Raw genomic sequence first — 21,389 nt, forward strand, 5'->3', positions numbered from 1 at the left:
AGGGTAAATGAGTTCATTTGGATCAATTGGAATTACAGTTGTGGGTATTTTATGACTGGCCCAATGCTTCTTGGAAAAAAACGTTTTTTGTAAATAGCTATATAACATCTTTTTTTAACCTTAACCGACACATTTTAAGGTCGCCCAATCCAGTCAAACTGCTGTGGATTAGATTTTAACCTATAGTCTCAGCAAGCATTAAACAAGATGTGTTTACACATATGGTTTAACCAGCACACTTCTGTTTGATCTGTGGAGACCAGATGGACCCTGGAGAATGCACAGAGCAAGCTTGTTACAGGTAACAAAAACTAAACTAAAAACTAAAACGTTGTATAAAAAAACATTTTGAATTAATGAAAATATATATTAAAGTTACACTTCTGAAAAAAAGAAAACTAACTGAATTGATTTTGTGAGATTGAAAAATGAACAAAACTGACATTAGATTTAAAATATACCGAGGATATATCATTTGTTGATTATTTGTTTTGCTTTATTTTATTTTTTAAATGAAATAAAAAAATAAAGCCTATATATAGAATTCCAACCTGTAAGAACTCTGGCACAGGGGATAATCAGAGTTGTGATTTGTGGCTGCACACTTACAGTTTTTTCTGAATGCTTAAACCCTAACTGTGATTCCTGTAGCACAATCTCTAAAACTATTCAGACTTATAGCAAAACCACTCACTGAGTTTGCAAAACTAAAAGCACAAAAACTGCTTTGCACTCAGTTTGCAATTTTGTAACACACACTTTGCAAGACTGTAGGCACAATTCACTGCACAACACTCAATTTCCAAATTTCCAACACACTCCTAGCAAAAGTATACACATGTATGGCTATCATTAACACTAATTTGCCAACTGTCTGGCACACTTTCACATGTGAAAACTTTTTTAGATAATTCGTTCACTTTGCAATCAGCCTAAGCACTATAATACAGGTAAGCTGTGTGTGCGGAGTACAATGGTGGGAGCAGAAAGAGTGAGAAGTAGAGGAGGCCGAGGAAGAGGACGTGGAGGTGAAGAAGTAGGATGAAGAGGACGACAAGGACAAGGAGGAGCAAGAGGAAGACGAGGAGGGGGCAGAGGAAGCATGTTCACTGCAGACCACGTAACCCATATAGTCATTATGGCGATTGCAAATAATCCTATACTTGGAAATAAACACTTGTGTTTGTTTTGATGTGTTTGACTAAACACCAGTACTTGAAGTTTGGATCCCTCCATGCTTATGGATCTATGACAGAAGTATGAGCTCAAACTGACATAGCCTACCTTGTGCACAGGGAAGGCAAACGCCAGATGTGTTTTGTATTCATACCATCGGTGTGCAGTTGGCGCATTGTGTGCTTAGTAGATGATGGCTTGTGTGTACTGTTTGATACGGAAACACCATTTTTACGAAGGTGTGAAGAGTTAATCTAGCTGTGTTTGCTTTTGCAAGAGAACTACAATGTTTTGATGATTGGGTGACAGGTTTTCTTATTTGTGTGAAGAGTTTTGCAAAATTAGCCAATAGTTACAAAAAATGTGCTTAAGCAATCAGAAAAAACTGTAAGGGAGCAGCAAAAAAAGACGAGGAAACGCAGCCCATTGCTGAGCTCTCCAGTGTCTTTTACCTGGTTTTGCTTGTCTACACATGTTGCTACAGAAGCGTATGAAGTAGTTGTAATAATTTAAAGCAGTGGTTCCACCTTGGTGAAGGTCAGAGTTGCATTTTTATCTATGGAAAGGGGCCCTATGGGCGGCGAAAAAAGCTTAGAAACCACTGATACCTGTCTGTACGTGTTAACAGCAGTTAAACTATTTTTTTAGACGAGTTTTTGAACTTCTAAGTTTCTCTTCTGTGTTTTCCTCTGTTTGTCTGACTACTTTACATACTCTGTATTTTTCTTTTTTGATGTAACTTTGAAAAAACTTTACTTACAATGCAATGCTCATATTTGCAACTTTTCAGATGCCCTGTGTGTTCAGTTTGTCACAGTAGAGGAAACTAAAGGGAATCACCGATGGCTTCATTTGTATGGATAATGCATACGTTTTAAAACGATGGAACAGTGGGGGAACAAAGGAGATGGAGTTTAGTGGGTTGGTGGGGGTGGGGGTGGAGTTAAGAACATCTTAACTCTGTCCTTAAATCTGTCTCCACCTCCACACAGATCCTCTGCATTGTGACCTTATAACAAATGCCTTGAACTAGACCGATCTGGACCCCTGTGGTGGGAAAAAAAAATCTGAATGGGCTTCTGGGACTGTGAAGAAGGATTGAGGGAATAAAGCCTCCTTTTTCGTGGTCTGAATTAATGGTGTTTTTGGAGCCGGGACTTCATGAAGCAGGATGGATATTTTAATTCCCAGGAGTAGAAAAATACTGAAGAGAGACAGCAGAAACAACTAGAACGATTCGTTTGAGCAGATGATTCAAAGTTGCACATTCTAAGCATGATGCATTTCTGCATACCAGCCCCAGTAACAAACATGACTGAACATGTGTGCTGATGGTCCACATAGTCCAACCAGTGTCTCCACCGTACTAGTTGCTCTCAGAACAGACCCTGGGAGAATGTGCGCGTCAAAAGGTTACGTAATTATCCCACCACGGTAAGACAGCACAGACCTCTAGTGTGCAGTGTGTGTGCATTTCAGTCTGGGGGTGTCTGAATAGAAATGGATGGCAGAGAATGTGTGTGTGTGTGTGTGTGTGTGTGTGTGTGTGTGTGTGTGTGTGTGTGTGTGTGTGTGTGTGTGCGTGCGTGCGTGCGTGCGTGCGTGTGTGTGTGTGGTGTGTGCGCGCGCGCTTATGGGGCAAAGCAGAGGGAAAATCACTCAGCTTCACCAAAGTTTCCAATTTCTCAGTTCTCCGCCCCCTTCACTATATAACAAGCGTGTTATATAGTGAAACCTGAAGCGGCAGCAGAGCTCCATATGATCTGCTCTCTCCTGGAAACTGTCACACTTTAACACTATGAAAGGTGAGTAGCTTTGATTATTAAACACTTTATATTGTTCTGGGTTCACAGATGAAAAAAATAAGTGAAGTCATTGCTCCAGAAAGCTTCAAACTTATTTGGTACAGAAGCTTAGTGAAAGCTCTTGGGACACTTAGTTTATTAACCTGATCTCTGCACTAGTTCCCGATTTGTCCATGAAGTACTGCTGTGTAAAAAGACAAAAACAAAAAAACATACTAACATTTTTTCAGCAAGCCGTTTCCTTCATTGTCTGCAGTTATTAGTTCTGTTCATTAAAAAGAAAGCCTGCAAAACCTGATTAAATGCACTTCTCATCTAAAGCAAGAGCTTTTGATTAAAACGCAATTCTTATTAACTAGCTGTGCTTTTCATTGCATTGTGTCTATCAAGCATTAATTTTTTTTCTTAGATGTAACATCAAAAATTACAAAATGTCAGAAAAACTGATTGATTAGCTCAAAGGCTAAGCTTACTCATTTATCTCTGAGACGACTTCTCGTGCAGTATTTAACTGATGGCCGATAAATCCAGTGTCCACATACAAGCAATGCAACTTACAACGTGTAATTTTAGAGTAGATGGCGTGAGAGGATTTGATATAGTGACGACAGGAAATATACACAGCTGACCGACAGTGTGGTGTTCAGTATTAAAACGTGATTATGAAAACAAAGTGTGAGGAAAATAGCCTTGAGAAATCTCCGTGCTGTTGGTTCTTGGCATCTCACAGTCAAATAATGACCGGGGCTCCTCTTCCTAACACGTGCACTCAGAGCAAGTTGCACATAATGAGGCTCCGACCGTTAGCTAACAGCAGTGTGCGGTTATTTCGTAATGGATCTCTTCCGAGAACAGGTTATGGCAGGTGTCGTGCCAAGGTAGTTATCCCCGACAGAATTTGTTTCCAATGCGTCGGGAGCGCGCACTGGACAGGGAGCGCGGATCCAGTTGACTCCTCTACCATTCCAACCAAGCAGGCGTGGAAACTGAAATGCTTTAGTGAAAAAGTGAAAGATGAGTGTCGTTACATAACCGTTCAGTTTGTAGCTTGCAGCAGAAAACGTTACATTCAGTGTTCTTACGTGGTGTCGGAATTGATTATTCATCAACTCGAGAACTTGTTGCCTAATTACAGGATAATCGCAACTGTGTAAACTTAGTCTGATTGTTGGACATCGATGGAAGTTATGTCTGCTGGAACCAAAACTACACCTTTCTGAGTACATCACTGAACACAACCGTTTTAGTCTTGTAAAACACAACCTAACTAAGCTTTAGAGGGAGGAAAAATAACCCGTTGATTGTGAAATAACTTTGCCATAGATCAAGTTGTTGAGTTTTCTTCCAGCCTATCTGAGTGATAACAGATTTTTTTAATACATTACTGTTTACAGTCCCACTGAACTTAGAGCAGGGGATGTCAAACATAGTCAGAATCGATCGGCAAAGACTGCAATCCGGCCTGCTGAATGGGTTTACAAAATATTAAAGAAGGTACCGTATAAATATTGGAAACTTAACTTTAAAAAAAAAACTTTACAGTTTTCACTGCTGATAAAGACCTACCCTACAGCCATTCATTATGCACCAATGTTCAGTTCAGTAATAGATAAACAATTAAATGACAGAAAAATTGCTATATTTCACTGTCTACTATAGAAACGTCCGTTTTATGAATATGGGACAGTCAGTGAGCTACTGGAACCTTTTCTGTAATTTTACACATGTATCATGTAGAGAAACTGAGATGTGCTGCCAAAATTGTAATTGTAAATTGTAAAAATTTTATTATTTCATAATCTCAGGGATTAAATGTGGAAAGTGTAGTTTCACTCTTTGGGCCCACTTAAGATCAAATATCCAAAAGGCTGATTCTGTTCATCTGAACGTAGTGTTTTCAGTGGGAGGAACGCTTCGGCACTCATCCAAGTGACTTCTTCAGTCTCAGCTGACTGCAGGTTTTCACAACCTTATAAACAGTACAGTTGCACAATGACTTAAACTAGGCCACTGATCAATGGTCTTTGATCAATGGTCTTTGATCAATGGTTGTTGATCAGTGGTCATGACAATTTGCACGTCAATGATCAAGTTGTGCACAACCATTACAAGTAAACTTTTTAACTTCTTTCCACAGGCTAATTTCCTTATAGATTTACAGTATTTATGTTCACAGTGTTACCCACTCAAAATTAAGTCAGTCAGATTTTGGATTTGAAAATAATAGCCCTGTGAATTCACCTATATGTGAATATTTTTTGACTCAGTTCAGAATCCTATTATAAGGACACAAAACCCAGATCTTATAATATAGCCCTACTTATCAGGCAACATTTTGAATACTAAAAATTTAGTTTACAATAATTATTTACCGACTTTGATGTATTTACAATACAGTACTGGACCACAAAGTCAGCCTAACCTTCAGTCAGTCGGCCAGTCATTCAGTAGCTCAGTCTGTCGGTCACTCAGTGGTTCAGTCAGCCCATTATGTTTCAGAAAGAGGAAATGTTGGCTCCGTTTCCTAGGAAGAAGGTCCTTTTTGCCTCCATGAGCTTGTTCCCAGTTTTGGCACATTTTCTCACAGTGTGCCTCTTCTCTGATGTCCTGTATTGAACGTGTGTGAATACCTACTATTTCAGCAAGGAAAGGCTATTGTAAGTTCGATCTTTTAGAGCCTATTAAAATTATGCTTTTTGAAGTGAGGCACTTGGCCCACAGAGAAACTGTGAAAAGGGGAGGTAAACTGTGATCTGGCTGCAAGGCCACTCCACTTTTGTTGAACTGAGCCTTCATTCCCACCAAGTAGCTTCCGAAAACAAGAGCTCTATTTTTTACCTCGGCCACAATTTGGCTCTGCCGCTGAGATTTTGGCTCCTAAAGTGGTTCTAACCTCCATCCCTATGTACACATCACATACAAAGTCACTTTTGTGCTCCACCTCTGCCCTTTATCAGCAGGAGCGAATTCCTGAAGATGGCTTCACACAAGGCTTTGTGATAAATGAACCTTCTATCCCCCGTGCTGTTTTCAGAAGTAAACATAGAAAACATGGAGAAACTACTCCTGTTAAACTAGGTCACACTACATGTAACTTGTGTTTGTGTGGATGTTTGGGGTGAAAAAAGAATTGGTGCATTTTTGTAATCGGATTAGTGTGAGCGTGTTTCCTGCAGAAGGATGCAGGACTGCAGCAGTGACCATAATGTGTTCCAGAGAGAGGAAAAAGGGGTAACAGATGGACTGTGAGAAGCCTGTTAATGCAACCTGACAGGAGTGAGCACAGTCAGTGAGCTGTCTGTTTCCTCCATAGAGAGAAATTCTTTCAGTAGTGCTGGCCCCAAAACAGGGTTTGGCAGAGGTCCTGACCAACTTCTAATGTGGTCACATAACCTCAAGTAATTGCTGACCTCATTCAACGCACAAAAAAGATGGCATACATTTTGGCTTTTGTAAATACAATAATAGATGGCACATCATATAAATGTTCACCAAGAACTACCCAAGGTCCTGAAATTGCTTAATCTCCTGTTGAGGTTGTTGGTGCATTATCCTGAATGCAAACATTTTCACGGATAAAAATGCAGAAACAAATCTCAGTCAGAATTGTTGCAGCTGCGTATCATCACAAATGTATAGAAACACTTTTTATGAAGCAATCAAACGTGTTAATTTTATAGACAAAAAAGTTCAGTCTGTACGAACTGCTGTCATGGTTGAATTGAAATGAGAGTGACTGGGACAAATAATGCATGACGTTTTTCAGCAATCTACCTTTAAGCTCTACTGAAATTGGACAAGCCATAAATGCCTTCTGAATAAAGCTTTATTCTCTGCCTTTAAAACAAATCCTGACACTATGTTATGTTCAATTTCTTAGGTCAATCAAACGATATGGAAAACACGTCCAAGGTGGAAGCTTCTAATGGGCACAGCAGGCCGCTGGACATTGTACCCAGTACAGAGGAGAAGATGACAGAAAGGGGACAATGGGGCAACAAGGTTGAGTTTATTCTGTCCGTGGCAGGAGAAATTATTGGCCTTGGGAATGTCTGGCGTTTTCCTTACCTTTGTTATAAGAATGGAGGAGGTGAGTGTCGCCAATGAACGTTTTTTGCTCGTTACCTCGTTATCTTGAGATATCTTTAGTTTATTTTTGCATTTACATAGTCATACACTGCATCAGGGTCTGGTGGCAAGATTACAGCCACAAGACACTTCAGATTAGTAGATGTAGTAGACTTTATGCATCATTTCCTTTCCTTTGGAAAGAGTAGTCCACCTAGCATGCAAATTAAACTGATAAACTGCAAGTGCTTTGCTTGAAAGTTGGATTAATTATCATTTTTTATAATTACTATCGTATGCATTAGCGTTGAAAGAAAAAAAATACATGAGCTAACGTGTGAAATTCCAAGACAATCAATAAAATAGTGAATAAGTAGGCCAGGCTTGTTAAATCCTTTAAAAATATGAAGAATGAGCCAATTCATGCTTAACTTCTAGCAAAATAACTTTGGAGCAGGATGTTTTACTAGAAACTTTTTTGCAACCTTACCTTGCAGTATGTGTACAATAACTTCAAGATGCAGCAGTCCTAACTGCACCACATTGCTCGAGGACATGTTGAAAACAACTTAGTCAACTTTTCCTTCAATCTGTGTGTGTACAGGTGCCTTTTTTATACCATACCTCATCTTCTTGTTTGCTTGTGGGATCCCTGTCTTCTTCCTGGAGACAGCGTTGGGTCAGTACACCAGTGAGGGAGGCATTACCTGCTGGAGGAAAATCTGCCCTTTGTTTGAAGGTAATCAACTTGTGTTCCCAAGAAATCATTTTATGGATATTTTATGGTGTTAACAGTACCATACATGGATACATTTGTCTAATTCACGTGTTAAATGTAAATGTGTCTGCAGCAGCTGCTTGTGAACTACAGAGTATTCCTAACAAAAATGTAGAACAACACTGAAAAAAGATACAGTACAAAGTAAATGGATATAGGGGATTGCAAATTGTGCAGGGTCGAGTGAAGGAAACAGTCATGTAACTGAAACTTTTTCCTTACTTGAACTGACAACTTTGGGTGGATCACATCAGACACAGCACAATTAGCTTCAGTGGAGCTTTAGTGTTTACAGGCTGCTGTTAACAAGTGATAAAAACAGATTCAGTACATCTCCAGCTGTGCTTCGACTAGTACATGTCACAAGAATGTGACAATATTAAAGTACGCCTCTGTGGAACTACACTAAACAATACATTTGCACAGTTACCTGACTGTATGTTGGTTCAGCGACAGGTACTGCGGAAAAATAATGACCTAACTGGCCTGACCAATCAAGTCAAAGGATTGGTAATAGTGGTATTTTATTGCTTATCACCAAAAGCGTGTTTTCTGTTTCAGGCCTGGGTTATGGCAGCCAGGTAATTGTTGCTCTGCTGAACATCTACTACATTATTGTGTTAGCCTGGGCCATCTTCTTTCTGTTCCACTCCTTCACCTGGGATCTGCCCTGGGCATCCTGCAACAATAGCTGGAACACAAGTAAGACAAAGATTTTGTATCTCTGCTTATCATATAAACTTAAGAAAATTCTTATTGGTGTTTATGACTTTGCTGTCCACATAGGGTAAATTTCTTTAATGGCCATATTCTAACACAATACATAAATACAATATTCAAGTATCTTACACTGTCACTATGAACAATAATGGAAGAGCATCTTTTTATTCTCAATAGACAAAAGCAGCAAATGTGACCTACACACAGTGTCATCCATGTCGGGCAGTTTGGATTGGTTGAAAAGCCCTCTCTGTAGGCTGTCTATAGATAAATACATATATAAATGAACACAATTGTGATACAATAAACTGAGAAAAAGGGATGCTGATCATTTTTATGTTGGTTAAGATCATAGAAACCAGCCAATTATAATACCTCGTGGAATTTCTGTGATTGGTCCTTTCTGTCATACAATTTTTTGTATTCAAGTGTAGACAACCTGTCATACACAATATGCAACATTTCAGAACAGTTAATATCCATGTAAACCACAGGAGGAGTGGAAGGGGCAGACTCTTTGTTCTTCTTGTCACTGACAGTTCTTTGGCATCTGTATCTGTATGTTTGGAGTCACTGCCAACTGAATTACGATGTTTAAGAATTTTAGCATGTGAAGTGCCGAAAATTTTTGCCGGTGCTGCACATACTATTGGTGTAATCTTTAATCAAGGATACCTAGGTCAGCATCTCTAAAGGTCTCTAAAGACTACTTTTAGGGATGCAGATAAAACGTCCTTTTGTGATTTTTTTCCCATATTTTTGAATAAAGGGAGTGAATGCTGCAGGAAAACTGTTTCTGTCTGTCTCAGTGTCGGCACTTGTTCGTCTTGCCTGTGTGTAACTTGGAAACCTTGGAGAACGCTTGGATTTCTTCACAGGATTGAATGTCTTTTTGTCTGTCCTTCATTCAAGATTCCTGTATGCCATTGCAGAAGGGGAATACCTCCATCAATCACCATGAGAACACCACCTCTCCTGTCATTGAGTTCTGGGAGTAAGTGTCCTTTTGTTTGACCATGTCCTCAAATGACCTTACATACCAACAGATTTACTAAACAAAAAATTTCTTCTAGAGGTTTGGATTAAATTAGGTCAAACTACTTGTTCAAAGTTGTCTTATTTTTGTTTCTCTCCGCTTTTTAACTCTTAGCTTCTGGTTCCTAAGGGTTTGTATCAGTACATTAGGTATGATAATTAGTTTTTCTCCTGTGCGTATGTTTTCGATTTAGGCGCAGAGTACTGAGAATATCTTCAGGTATTGACCACATTGGTTCTCTGAACTGGGATCTGGCTCTGTGTCTTGCCTTTGCATGGGTAATCTGTTACTTCTGTGTATGGAAGGGAGTGAAATCCACAGGCAAGGTAAAAAAAGAAAAATAATAATAATAAACCCTCCCGTGCTAAACATTCACAGTTAGAACAGCATCTGTGTTATTGATGTGCACCATTAAATACCAATCTTCTGCCAGTCTTTTGTTGTTTGTAATAAATGAAAAACAAAGATTTGCGTTTAACCAAACTCATATAATGAAAATCTGCACTGCTTAATGCTACGAAAGATATTCTACTTTTTTTTCATATTTGAAATTTTTGCAGACTAAAGAAGTCACATTTTGGAAAAAAAGAGAGAAAATAACACGTTTAATTGAAATCAAAAAAATAGAATGGTAGGAATTGTTATAAAAGATGTTAGAATCACAAGAAAATGTTGTTTCCTTCCAGGTAGTTTACTTCACAGCTACTTTTCCGTATGTAATGCTCCTGGTTCTCCTGATCAGAGGAGTAACACTGCCAGGCGCCTCCATTGGAATCCACTTCTACCTTTACCCCGACATCAATCGACTGTCTGACCCCCAAGTAAGTTAAAAAAAAACAATACACTTGTGCTGAGGTGGTGAACAGTGGTCCACCTTGTCAGAAAAACATATGTCCAGGCATGCAGATCAAATCTGGGAAACACAGCCTTTCATCTGTTCCACTAGACAAGTACTGACTGATCCATCTGCTAATTTGGCAAGACTGTGGCATCTGAGAGACAAGCTAATAAAATTTGGGTTAAGGAGAGAAACTTGATATAAACTGACTTAAAACCTGCTCACAATGCAGAGGTCCCCAGTCAAAGTCCAGCATCCTAAGAATCTATGAAAAATAATAAGAAGTAGGGTGAGGGTTAGTGAGTGTCAGAGCCACAATGCAGGATTAAACAACAGAGTATCTGTGAATATATTAAGATGACGACTTTGAGTTCCAGCTGCTGGCAACCAAGCATATATAGAGATGGTTAACAAGAAGCATAAAATGTAGTTGTGATAGAGTCAAAGGAGCTTGCAAAGAAAAGCGTCTGGACTTCTTTAAGTTGCTTGAAGACGTTTCACCTCTCATCCGAGAAGCTTCTTCAGTTCTAAGGTCAAATGGTGGAGAGTCCCAGATATAAACCTAGTGGGAGTGACCCCCCACAGAGGGACAAAAGGATCCCCTGATGACCCTCTAATCGCCTGAGCCAAGGTGGGAAACTGGGCGTGGGTCCCAATCAGCCAGAGTTTCGGGTGTGTTCATTGTGAAACCTGGCACCACCTTATCATGTGAATTCCTGAGGTCAGATGGCCCAGGATGTGAGTGGGCGTTAAGGCGTCTGGGAAGGGATCTCAAAACTGGATTATAGATGGCAGAGAGTTGGTGTCGTAAACCCCCGCCTCTGTTCAAAGATGGTCGCTCACAGTGGACATAGATGGCTTCTTTCACTCCTCTTTCAAACCATCTGTCCTCTCTGTCCAAAATGTGAACATTGGCATCCTCGAAAGAGCGTCCTTTATCCTTAAGATGCAGATGGACTGCTGAGTCTTGTCCTGTGGAGGTGGCTCTTCTGTGTTGTGCCATGCGCTTGTGAAGTGGCTGTTTGGTCTCTCCAATGTAGAGGTCTGAGCATTCCTCGCTGCACTGTACAGCATACACCACATTGTTAAGTTTGTGTTTTGGCGTTTTGTCTTTCGGGTGAACCAGTTTCTGTCTGAGCGTGTTGCTGGGTCTGAAATACAGGAGAAACTCAGGAGAGTTTTCTCCAAGCATGACATCCCAGTGTATTTCAGACCCAGCAACACGCTCACTGTGAGCGACCATCTTTGAACAGAGGCGGGGGTTTACGACACCAACTCTCTGCCATCTATAATCCAGTTTTGAGATCCCTTCCCAGACGCCTTAACGCCCACTCACATCCTGGGCCATCTGACCTCAGGAATTCACATGATAAGGTGGGGCCAGGTTTCACAATGAACACACCCGAAACTCTGGCTGATTGGGACCCACGCCCAGTTTCCCACCTTGGCTCAGGCGATTAGAGGATCATCAGGGGGTCCTTTTGTCCCTCTGTGGGGGGTCACTCCCACTAGGTTTATATCTGGGACTCTCCACCATTTGACCTTAGAACTGAAGAAGCTTCTCGGATGAGAGGTGAAACGTCTTCAAGCAACTTAAAGAAGTCCAGACGCTTTTCTTTGCAAGCTCCTTTGACTACGATGACCTGGATGACTGAGAACCTTCACAGACATAGTTGTGATAGACGTGACAATTACAGCATACAGCAACATCAGGAAGAAGAAACACGAGAAAATAGAGAAGTACCAGAGCCTGAAGGAACAACTGGAACAGATATGGAAAATAAGGCCAAAGCATTTCCAGTAGTTACAGGAACATTAAGAGTTGTAACCCCAAAACTGGAAGAACAGCTTCAACAGATTCCAGGCTCAACATCAGAGAGTCCTAGGAAGAGCTAAGATATTGTGCAGAACCTTCAACTCCCAGACCTTTCGTAGACGGTTGGCCTGATCATGTACTTAATGGTTCACTGTGAGACTGGCAGCTTTTAACACCAAAAATTTCTAAACATATGTACTGAATCATCTTTAACGTTTTTGTTGTATTGTACATTTGTAATTTCTTGGAAAGTCACCACTGTTTACGAGAAATTGTCAGCATGACTGTTTGATCCATCCCATAGGCAAAGATGTGATTTCAGGTTCAGATAGATTTTCACTGCTTTGCCTTTTTGCTCTTAAGAAAGGCTTTTCAGATTTGTCAAAAGCAAACACCGGATACAGCACTTAAGATTTTGAATTGAGTGCACTGTTACTTTGTGTTGTTCACTTTTATGGCCTCATAAAGTCACTAGCCACATTGGGGTGGTTGCTCAAAAAAAGCAAAAAGGAACATCCCAGCAAGCTCAGTATCGAGGCTGTTACTGAATGGCCAAATTTGCATTCTATGTTTAGAATTTGACTTTATGTACTCATCCATCCACCTAAAGCTAACACAGTTACTCCACCCATCATCCTGTCTGTCTGAAAAAAAGAGATAGAAAATATGTTTTTCTTGGCATTGAGACATTACCAAATTGAGAAAAGTTTCCCTTTTTAGCTTCACGCAGAAGACTGACACACTTAAGGACTAGCTGGAGGATCATTGAACAGCTAAAAGATAAAGCCAGTTATTGTAGGTTTATGACAGGGGTGGGCAATTCCAGGCCTCGAGGGCCGGTGTCCTGCAGGTTTCTATATCTCACCTTGGGTCAACACACCTGAATCACATGATTAGTTCATTACCAGGCCTCTGGAGAACTTCAGGACAAGTTGAGGAGCTAATTTAGCCATTTAAATCAGCTGTGTTGGTCCAAGGACACATCTAAAACCTGCAGGGACACCAGCCCTCGAGGCCTGGAGTTGCCCACCCCTGGTTTATGATGAGGGACTGAATCCTGTCTCATTTTTGTGCCTTTAAACTAACTAAACAACTGGTTGCTTTAAACCGTTTTAACAATCACATGAGAGTGGGTTGGGAATATGGGTGGTAACAAGGACACTTGCAGTTTCCTTTGTGCTTGCTTTTGTTTGAATTCCAAACACTCGCCCCACCCCTCCTTCATTGTCCTTTAGAGAATGAACACAAGCCACGTGTATGCAGTCCTAGACAAGGCTGAGTGTAAAGCGTTTAAGAGTTCAAAATATCTGCCTTTGGTTGTAATGATGTGTCCAGAGTTACTGTCAGTCAGATCTTCAGTCCCGGCTGCCAGCTACCTTGAAAAATGCCTCAGTGCAGTGGGAGCATTTTACCAGAAAAGCAATTAGAAAGAGAAATCTCATTTACATGTTGAAGTGTGAGTGAGTGTTCCAAGAGTGCTCTGCTTTGTGCCTTAGATGTGGAAATGGCTTTACTAGGAAGCTCATGTCAGGGTTGTGGGGTGAGAAGAGATTTCAGAGATAGTAGCAGTACTTTTCTAGACTTTTTTCAAAAATTAAAAGGGACATGGGAGGTTTCGAAGACTGAGTTCACTATTTGCATTTTTGGGTGTGGTGCTGCCGTTGTGCAAAACAATCTTATCTTACCCTGATCACACAGTGATCTGGTGGGGCTGTATCTGGCCTTTTGTCCAGTGTCAACTGCTCCTGCAAACTGGATAAGAGGGCAAAGAGAATTTTATGGGTGGATGTTAAAGGTTTCTTTTAATTCGAAGCAGAAGAAAGAAACAAAATAACAGCGAATGTAGTTCTTGCTTAATGTTATGGATTGAAGTCTGTTTCCAAACATTCAAACTGGACTGAGCCTTTCAGGAACACAGAAATATGCAAACCAAAATAATGTGTAAACTTGTCTGTATTTTCTTTGGTTGTCAAGGACATCTGATTATTCTGTTGGAAATATATTCTCTTAAGGTCATCCCATTTTTTTCATACAGGGTAGGTTTGGTTAGATTGGGTTTTTTCGTTAATAAATTAAATCATCATTTGAAAACTGCGCTTTGTAATATTAAACTGTATTTGATTGTCTGAAACATGAAAATATGACAAATATTAAAATCAAAAACAAGAAAGAAATGATGAAGGGGAAAATATTTTTCACAACACCGTAGAAAGCTGATAAACATTCGTTTTTTCTTTTTCTGTCTGAGTTTATCCTTTTTTTTTTTTAAGGAGTCTTTAAAAATGTATTTCTTTCCTCATCTGGTTTCATTTCTGTTCAAAGGTATGGATGGATGCTGGAACTCAGATCTTTTTCTCATTCGCCATCTGTCTTGGCTGCCTCACTGCCCTAGGAAGCTACAACAAATATAACAACAACTGCTACAGGTAATGACTCTCTCTCTCTCTCTCTCCGTCTTTTGTCCAGTGACAAAAGACGCTTTACACTCATATATATATATGTGAGCATATCAAGTAATTCTGTTCCATGTAATGTCAGTAATATTTTCAACAATTTATTTTCAGTGACTATATTCTTGTTGTGCTGTTTGCAGGGATTGTGTGGCCCTCTGTTTCCTTAACAGTGGTACCAGTTTTGTTGCGGGCTTTGCCATCTTCTCCATCCTGGGCTTCATGTCCAACGAGCAAAATGTGCCCATCTCAGAAGTGGCTGAATCTGGTTTGTAGTTCTTATATTAGGTAGGTAGGTAGGTAGGTAGATAGATAGATAGATAGATAGATAGATAGATAGATAGATAGATAGATAGATAGATAGATAGATAGATAGATAGATAGATAGATAGATAGATAGATAGATAGATAGATAGGTTTGTACATCAAGGTCCATGCCAGGGGTTGAGAAACCAGTAAATACTGATGTGGGTAGTGGAACAAAGCTAATATGGACAAGGACTTACAATGTGGAATTGATGTAAAGCTACTAATCCAACTGAGAGGTCATATGCAATACATGGGAGTGCAATAGCGTTTGTAGCAGTTGAAGACAGCTACTATTGAAGGTGAAGATCCAGAGCCTATAGCACAGTGGGAGGTGTATTGAGCACTATTGACATAATTCATTTCAATTCTGGAATAATAAGCTAGCCACATAAGGAGATAAATGCCTCTGATGTCAAGACACAAAAACTGCTCACAATACACTGAGGTCTCCAAAATCCTGAGGCACTATGAACAATGAATAGAGGAAGGGGTGAGGATTAGTGAGTGTCAGAGTCACAGTGCAGGATGAAGATAAGTGCCCCACCCCCAGCCCCTGTTGAGATCTGAGGCAGCTGAAGACAGACAGTGATTGGAACAAGAAGAGGAACCGTCATGGACCACCAAGCCCCAACTTGGCCTGTACCTCTGACAGATACCATCAGATCCATAGAGGCAGGAGTCCACCATAGACAACAGGACCCAAGTTGCAGACCGTACAAAGGTGTCGTGAAGACTATCCAACATATAATAGCAGGATGTAAGATGCAAGTTGATGCAGTATATCCCAGCTGGGATAGTGTACAGGGACATCTGTGCACAATATAGACTAGATGTCCCCAAGTCCCGATAGGAGACACTACCAAGGAGAAAAGGTCCTGTGTTGCAGCCTTTGAGTTCCAGCTGCTGGCAACCAACCAGATGTAGTGGTAATCAACAGGCACAACATCAAAGGGTCTCTGTCCAGAAGAGCAAAGTCCTAGGAAAAGCTTAGATACTGTGCAGAACCTCCAACTCCCAGGCGGTTTGTAGAGGGCCCGAGTTTGAGGAACACACAGAGCTTTCATGTATCCATATAGATGTATATATAAAGATACGGTGTATTGATCAGTACTGCAGGATGTTTATTGGGTGTGAATCAATGCATGGCAGAATACAATTTTCTAAAGCGCAGACAGTTGAACTGAACATGTCAGTATTATATCAAAATATGTGCTTGATTGAAAAGAAAAACACAAATTCTAACTTCAGTGGGATTTCTGTGTACGACAGGTCCAGGTTTAGCCTTCATTGCCTATCCTCGAGCTGTGACCATGATGCCTTTTTCCCCTCTGTGGGCCTGCTTCTTCTTCATTATGATTGTATTTCTAGGACTGGACAGCCAGGTGAGGCCAGCATGTAGCAAAATAACCCACACAAGAACACATACAAAAAGAAAATTCAAATAATAGTCATATGAACACAATCCCAACTAGTAGCCTTTGTACAGCTCTGCTATTTTTCCTCAGTTGCTCAGTACCTTTTTATTAACAGCTGGTCTGTGCACATGCATACACAAATGCAGTACACAACATCAAAAAGTACGCACATCTCATAACTTTGGCTTTTTTCCTGATTAGTTTGTATGTGTGGAGAGCCTGGTCACAGCCGTGGTGGATATGTATCCTTCCGTCTTCCGCCGTAAAAACCGCAGGGAACTCTTCATCCTGGCAGTAGCAATAGTATCCTTCTTCCTGGGCCTCATCATGCTGACAGAGGTTAGTTTGTGCAATTCTTTCAGTTTTAATACATACATAATTTCAAAGTGATACTGAGCATAAATGCTACCAATCCATGGTCTTGTGAATTTAAGTGAAGTACTTACTGGGGCATTTTGTTTGGGTTTTTTTTTTTATGATTTTTTCCTAAGTCAGACTGTCGCCAAGCAGTCTGCCAAACTCATTTAAAGTGCCTGAGTTCACCTACTGTAGCTTCTCTTTAGCAACCTATTAAAATTCCTTCATATCCAGTCACTTGGCACAAATCATGCTGTGACACAGCCAACTGTGAATAACTTTTGTTGTTGGCAAATTGTTTCCACTTTAGTAAAATCCAAGCACATAATGGATAAATGACCTGGAAGCAATATTTTGCGTCATGCAGGTTGTGTTTCATTTGTTTTATCTTACACTTGTGAACTCATGTCTGTCTGTCTGTCTGTCTGTACCCACAGGGAGGCATGTATGTCTTCCAACTCTTTGACTACTATGCAGCCAGTGGGATGTGCCTGCTCTTCGTAGCCATTTTTCAGACAGTTTGCATCGGTTGGGTTTATGGTGAGTTTGTTATTTAAGACTGTCGGAACTTAAAAATGCTCAGTGCTTAATTTGCTAATAGAGACCATCCATAAAATGAAAGGTGTAGATTGATGGTTTGAGTTCAAAGGAATTAAAGAAATGATCATTACTAGTTGAAAATAACTGCAACTTGTTTTATTAAAATAATAGTGTGCTGGGGTTTTTAAGCTCTCTACTGGTCAGGGTGAATCTTGACACTGATCCAACTTTCCTCTGACCACAGGGGCAGATCGCTTCTATGATAACATTGAGGATATGATTGGCTATCGCCCCGGCCCTGCCATTAAATACTGCTGGCTTTTCTTCACTCCTGCAACATGCTTTGTGAGTTTTGCTTTATTAACAGTTCTCTTCTGAAAGTAGAGCAACCTCTGCTGGTCAAAATTAGAAATACATGTCAATAAAACTGGGCTAATATCTTAAGATGATACCAAAATTATACAGTCAAAGTATTCACTGGTGTATTAAATGTCAGTTATTTATCAGTGTTATCATACTTCACACAGGGAACCTTTGCCTTTGCCTTAATCAAGTACTCACCTTTGAAGTACAACAATGATTATGTGTACCCGTTGTGGGCGGATGGGATCGGCTGGATCCTGGCTCTGTCCTCCATGCTTTGCATACCCCTTTGTATGGCATTCAAACTGTACAATACCCCAGGAACACTGAGAGAAGTAAGTCCGAAACTGTTTGGATTTTTCTGTGCATATGAAAAAACTGGCACCTTAAAGATTGAACCACAGAAACAAAACCAGTCAGATTCGTCATAATTCAGTATTTTTGAATGAACAATAGTTCAATTTGTTTGCTTCTTTGTTACAGAAGTATGTATACATATCTCAAGAGCATTTCCTTTTTGCTTTACTTTGAAAAAGTTCTGGATCATCCGTTCACTATTTCTATTGTCTGAAATTGGCAGCTGCCATAGAATTCATCACAATATTTGAATATATTTATTTATATACACCGTTATCTTAAGTGAATAAAGGGAACTTCTATCTTCTGTTGGTTAAGGTATTCACCAAATAAGAATATTGTTCCAGGTTTTCAGCAGGAAAACATCGTAACTTACCATGCCCCCACCTTCCCAAAACCATGTCCCAAATGCAGACACAAGCAAGCAGGTAAATGAGCAAGAGTACCTTTTAATGAGTTTACAGATAAATGACAACTAGTCCTGCAAGGCAGAGATGAAATGAATCCATTGCAAATCCCACTGAGATCATTCCAGCAGGCAACAAGATGAATCCAAAGAGGTGGTAATACGGAAAATCCAAATAACTGGGTGAAATGAAATGATGGCACAGAGAGAGAGGGAGAGAAACAAGACACACAGAGTTCAAGTTTCAAAATCATAATGAATGTCTTTAAGTTAAAAAAAGGTTTATTAGAAATTGAAGAACAATCAATCAGTTTGTCAGACATCATATCACTGACATGCTTTGTTTTTTAATCAATTTTCTGTTCACAGCGTTTTGTTCTTCTAAGCACTCCTTCCACTGAGTTACCAAAGACAAAGCAGGAGCAGGAGGCACTCCATGCCATCTTTGCAGCAGACGGTGAAAGCCTCCATCAGAAAGCACCTCCCTCTCGAGATGGCTACGTCCCTGTTGGTGAAAAGGAGTCTCATTGCTAGAAGTTTGAGGATTGGAATCGGAGTCTATTTAGAGGTCAGTTGTCACTGTGAGGCTCTCAGTGACTGGCCCCATCACTGTTCTCTCTGTATTACCTCACAAGATAAGCTGGTGAAAACAGACATGTATGCAGACTTTTACAGTCTGCTCACCTGCTATTGGCTGCTGGAACTTTCTTCTTTGCATGTTGTCTTCAGTACACAGTGTTGTGCAAATATCCTGAGCTGCCCTTCATTTCTTTATATTTTGCTAGCAAAATGTGAAATGGGTGCAGTGATCTACTGAAACATGCAACCATACATGGTAATAGAGCATGTGAGGCAAAAAGTAACCTTTGGGAATAGTTCTCCAGGCTTCCAGAAGGACATTTAGATGTTCTTTGGCTGTTGGCTGTCTTTTGTTCCATTCTCTGTTAAGATGATCCCACACCGCCTCAGTAATGTTGCCTATGTGGAGGCCAATCCTTGACTATTAGTGTTCCACTGTGTGTTTTTCTGTCCAGGTACATTTTTACTGTATTGACAGTGTGTTTGGGATTACTACTAATCAGACATGTTCAAGATTGTATTACATGGTGGGTGAAAATTTGATAGTACTTTTTTGCTTTCATAATTCCATCATTTTTGACAAGATTCCCAGTACCGATGGTTGAAATGCAGACCCATACCATGCTCCTTCTTTTTTGGCCACTTGTTCTGTTTCCTCAAATTTTTTAAGTACAAATTGCACACCATTCTAAGCTATGCTAGGTTTCCACGTAATAGGTTTTTAGGAATCACCTTGTTGGTGCAAAAATACTCTTTCTATGACAATACTGTTTTTGCAACAGGCAGCTAGTAAAGTGCCTAAAGATACAATTCAAAGTGAATTTTTCGCTAAGTTGTCTGTTGTGTGTAGACACAACACCGGTTAATACCTGGAGTTGGGCAACTTAGGTTTTTGCAAATAATTCACAGGTCAGTGTTAAACAGGTCATATATAAAAAAAAAACATTCCTTCAAAAATAGTCAGGTCTAAGAATTGGGATGAATGAATGAAAAAGCAAACCATCTTCAGAAAGCCTGGAGATCAACCGCTAAAAAAATCAACAGTATAAAGAAACGATGGGGTGACTCAAGACTTTTGCACAGTACTGTACCATATGATGGCAACAGCAACATTACGCAAAGATTTACTTCCGTTATTTGAAAGTGGGTTGACATCTCATTTGCCTGTGGCAGAGTAACGTGACAATGTAAACACTGTTGTTACACAGTGGCAAAGAATTTACATTTGACTGTCTGCTTTCTAAGGAAGCATTTTCTTCTGTTGTGGACATCTCTAATGTTCAGTGAATCTCATTCTGGCTGCTTCATTAAATTTAACAGCCGTCTGCTGCAGACTGAGTGCAGGAAAGTGTCACATGATCGCACAGCTCACAAACCCCTCTGGGCTTAAATTAATCTGCTTAATGTATACAGAGGAGAACCACATTGTTTATCCACCAACAGTTGAGGTGTTCTCTCAGGATTGGTAAAAAAAAAAGTCACAAAAAACATTACTACACAAGGTGTTTTAGTAACCAATGCTTCAGGATACAAAGACTGGTTACATTTCTACAGATCAACCCACTTAAACTCTGTTTGTTTATTTTTATCTTAACACTGTTTGTACCATTTTAAAGGCTTCTCTGTATAATTTTGGTCTGCTTTGGGCACTGCAGATTTGTATTGATGTTTTATATTAAATGTTTATGTTAAATGTTCAGATTCTTGACATGGATTTAATTTAGTCTTGTTTTAATGTGCCTTATGTCTAATTCTGGGAATGTATGAAATAAAGTTAAAAGGTACCCAAAGCAAAGGGACAGTTGATCCACTTAGATTATATCAGAAGTGAGTTCCAATGCAGGAGATTCATTCCAAAAAAGAAGAAGAAGAAGCTTGTTATCTCTTTCTGCTGTATCGCAATGAACTTCAGCCTGTGTTTCTTTTTCTTTACATGTTGAAATGAATATATGATCACTGATTTTGGAGCATGAACACTTTTTGTTATAAGATTTTATACACTAAAACACTTTTTTTTAAATGAATGAATACAAATACCTTCATTTGGAACATATATTTCTACTACATGTGTATATTTTGTGGGACATCTTCAGTGAATTTGTGTTGGCCTTGATTACAAATAAATGTTTTACATTTTAGCAATTGTGTATGTGATGCCTCATTTCCAGTTATGAACATTTATGTAGAATTTTACATTCAAATCACACAACCCAACCAGGACGTCTACGCTATAGGTAAAAAATAAATGCTGAATTTTATGTTTTGACAATTTAAAGTGTACTTAATCGTACTTAAAAAACATCATGAAGGTCAGTAAACACCCACAACATCACCTGTTCATACCTCTGCCCTTGGGCAAGCGCTACAGGAGTCTGA

General features: G+C 39.8%; 1 protein-coding gene across 1 annotated transcript; it reads left to right on the top strand.

Moving 5' to 3' along the window:
* The first annotated feature begins 20 nt into the window (after positions 1-20).
* slc6a13 (solute carrier family 6 member 13) lies at positions 21-21,151 on the top strand. Its single transcript, XM_085462403.1, has 16 exons — positions 21-301; positions 1,967-2,981; positions 6,862-7,071; positions 7,654-7,788; positions 8,389-8,529; positions 9,460-9,541; positions 9,777-9,909; positions 10,270-10,404; positions 14,560-14,663; positions 14,831-14,955; positions 16,266-16,378; positions 16,613-16,750; positions 17,206-17,308; positions 17,553-17,653; positions 17,836-18,006; positions 18,804-21,151. Exons 2-16 carry the CDS (start codon positions 2,975-2,977, stop codon positions 18,966-18,968), a joined length of 1,863 nt encoding a protein of 620 aa, XP_085318529.1. The 5' UTR covers positions 21-301; positions 1,967-2,974; the 3' UTR covers positions 18,969-21,151.
* The last annotated feature ends 238 nt before the right edge of the window (positions 21,152-21,389 follow it).

This window comes from Copadichromis virginalis, linkage group LG7 (assembly GCF_057382275.1).
Source record: "Copadichromis virginalis isolate Kocher_CV1m ecotype Utaka linkage group LG7, C_Virginalis_male_GT1.1, whole genome shotgun sequence".
In the NCBI taxonomy this organism is placed as follows: Eukaryota; Metazoa; Chordata; class Actinopteri; order Cichliformes; family Cichlidae; genus Copadichromis; species Copadichromis virginalis.

Coding starts and splice junctions, on each gene's coding strand:
- slc6a13 (XM_085462403.1), top strand. Junction 9,910..10,269: donor GAGTGAAATCCACAGGCAAG/GTAAAAAAAGAA, acceptor GTTTCCTTCCAG/GTAGTTTACTTCACAGCTAC. Junction 18,007..18,803: donor CCCCAGGAACACTGAGAGAA/GTAAGTCCGAAA, acceptor TTCTGTTCACAG/CGTTTTGTTCTTCTAAGCAC.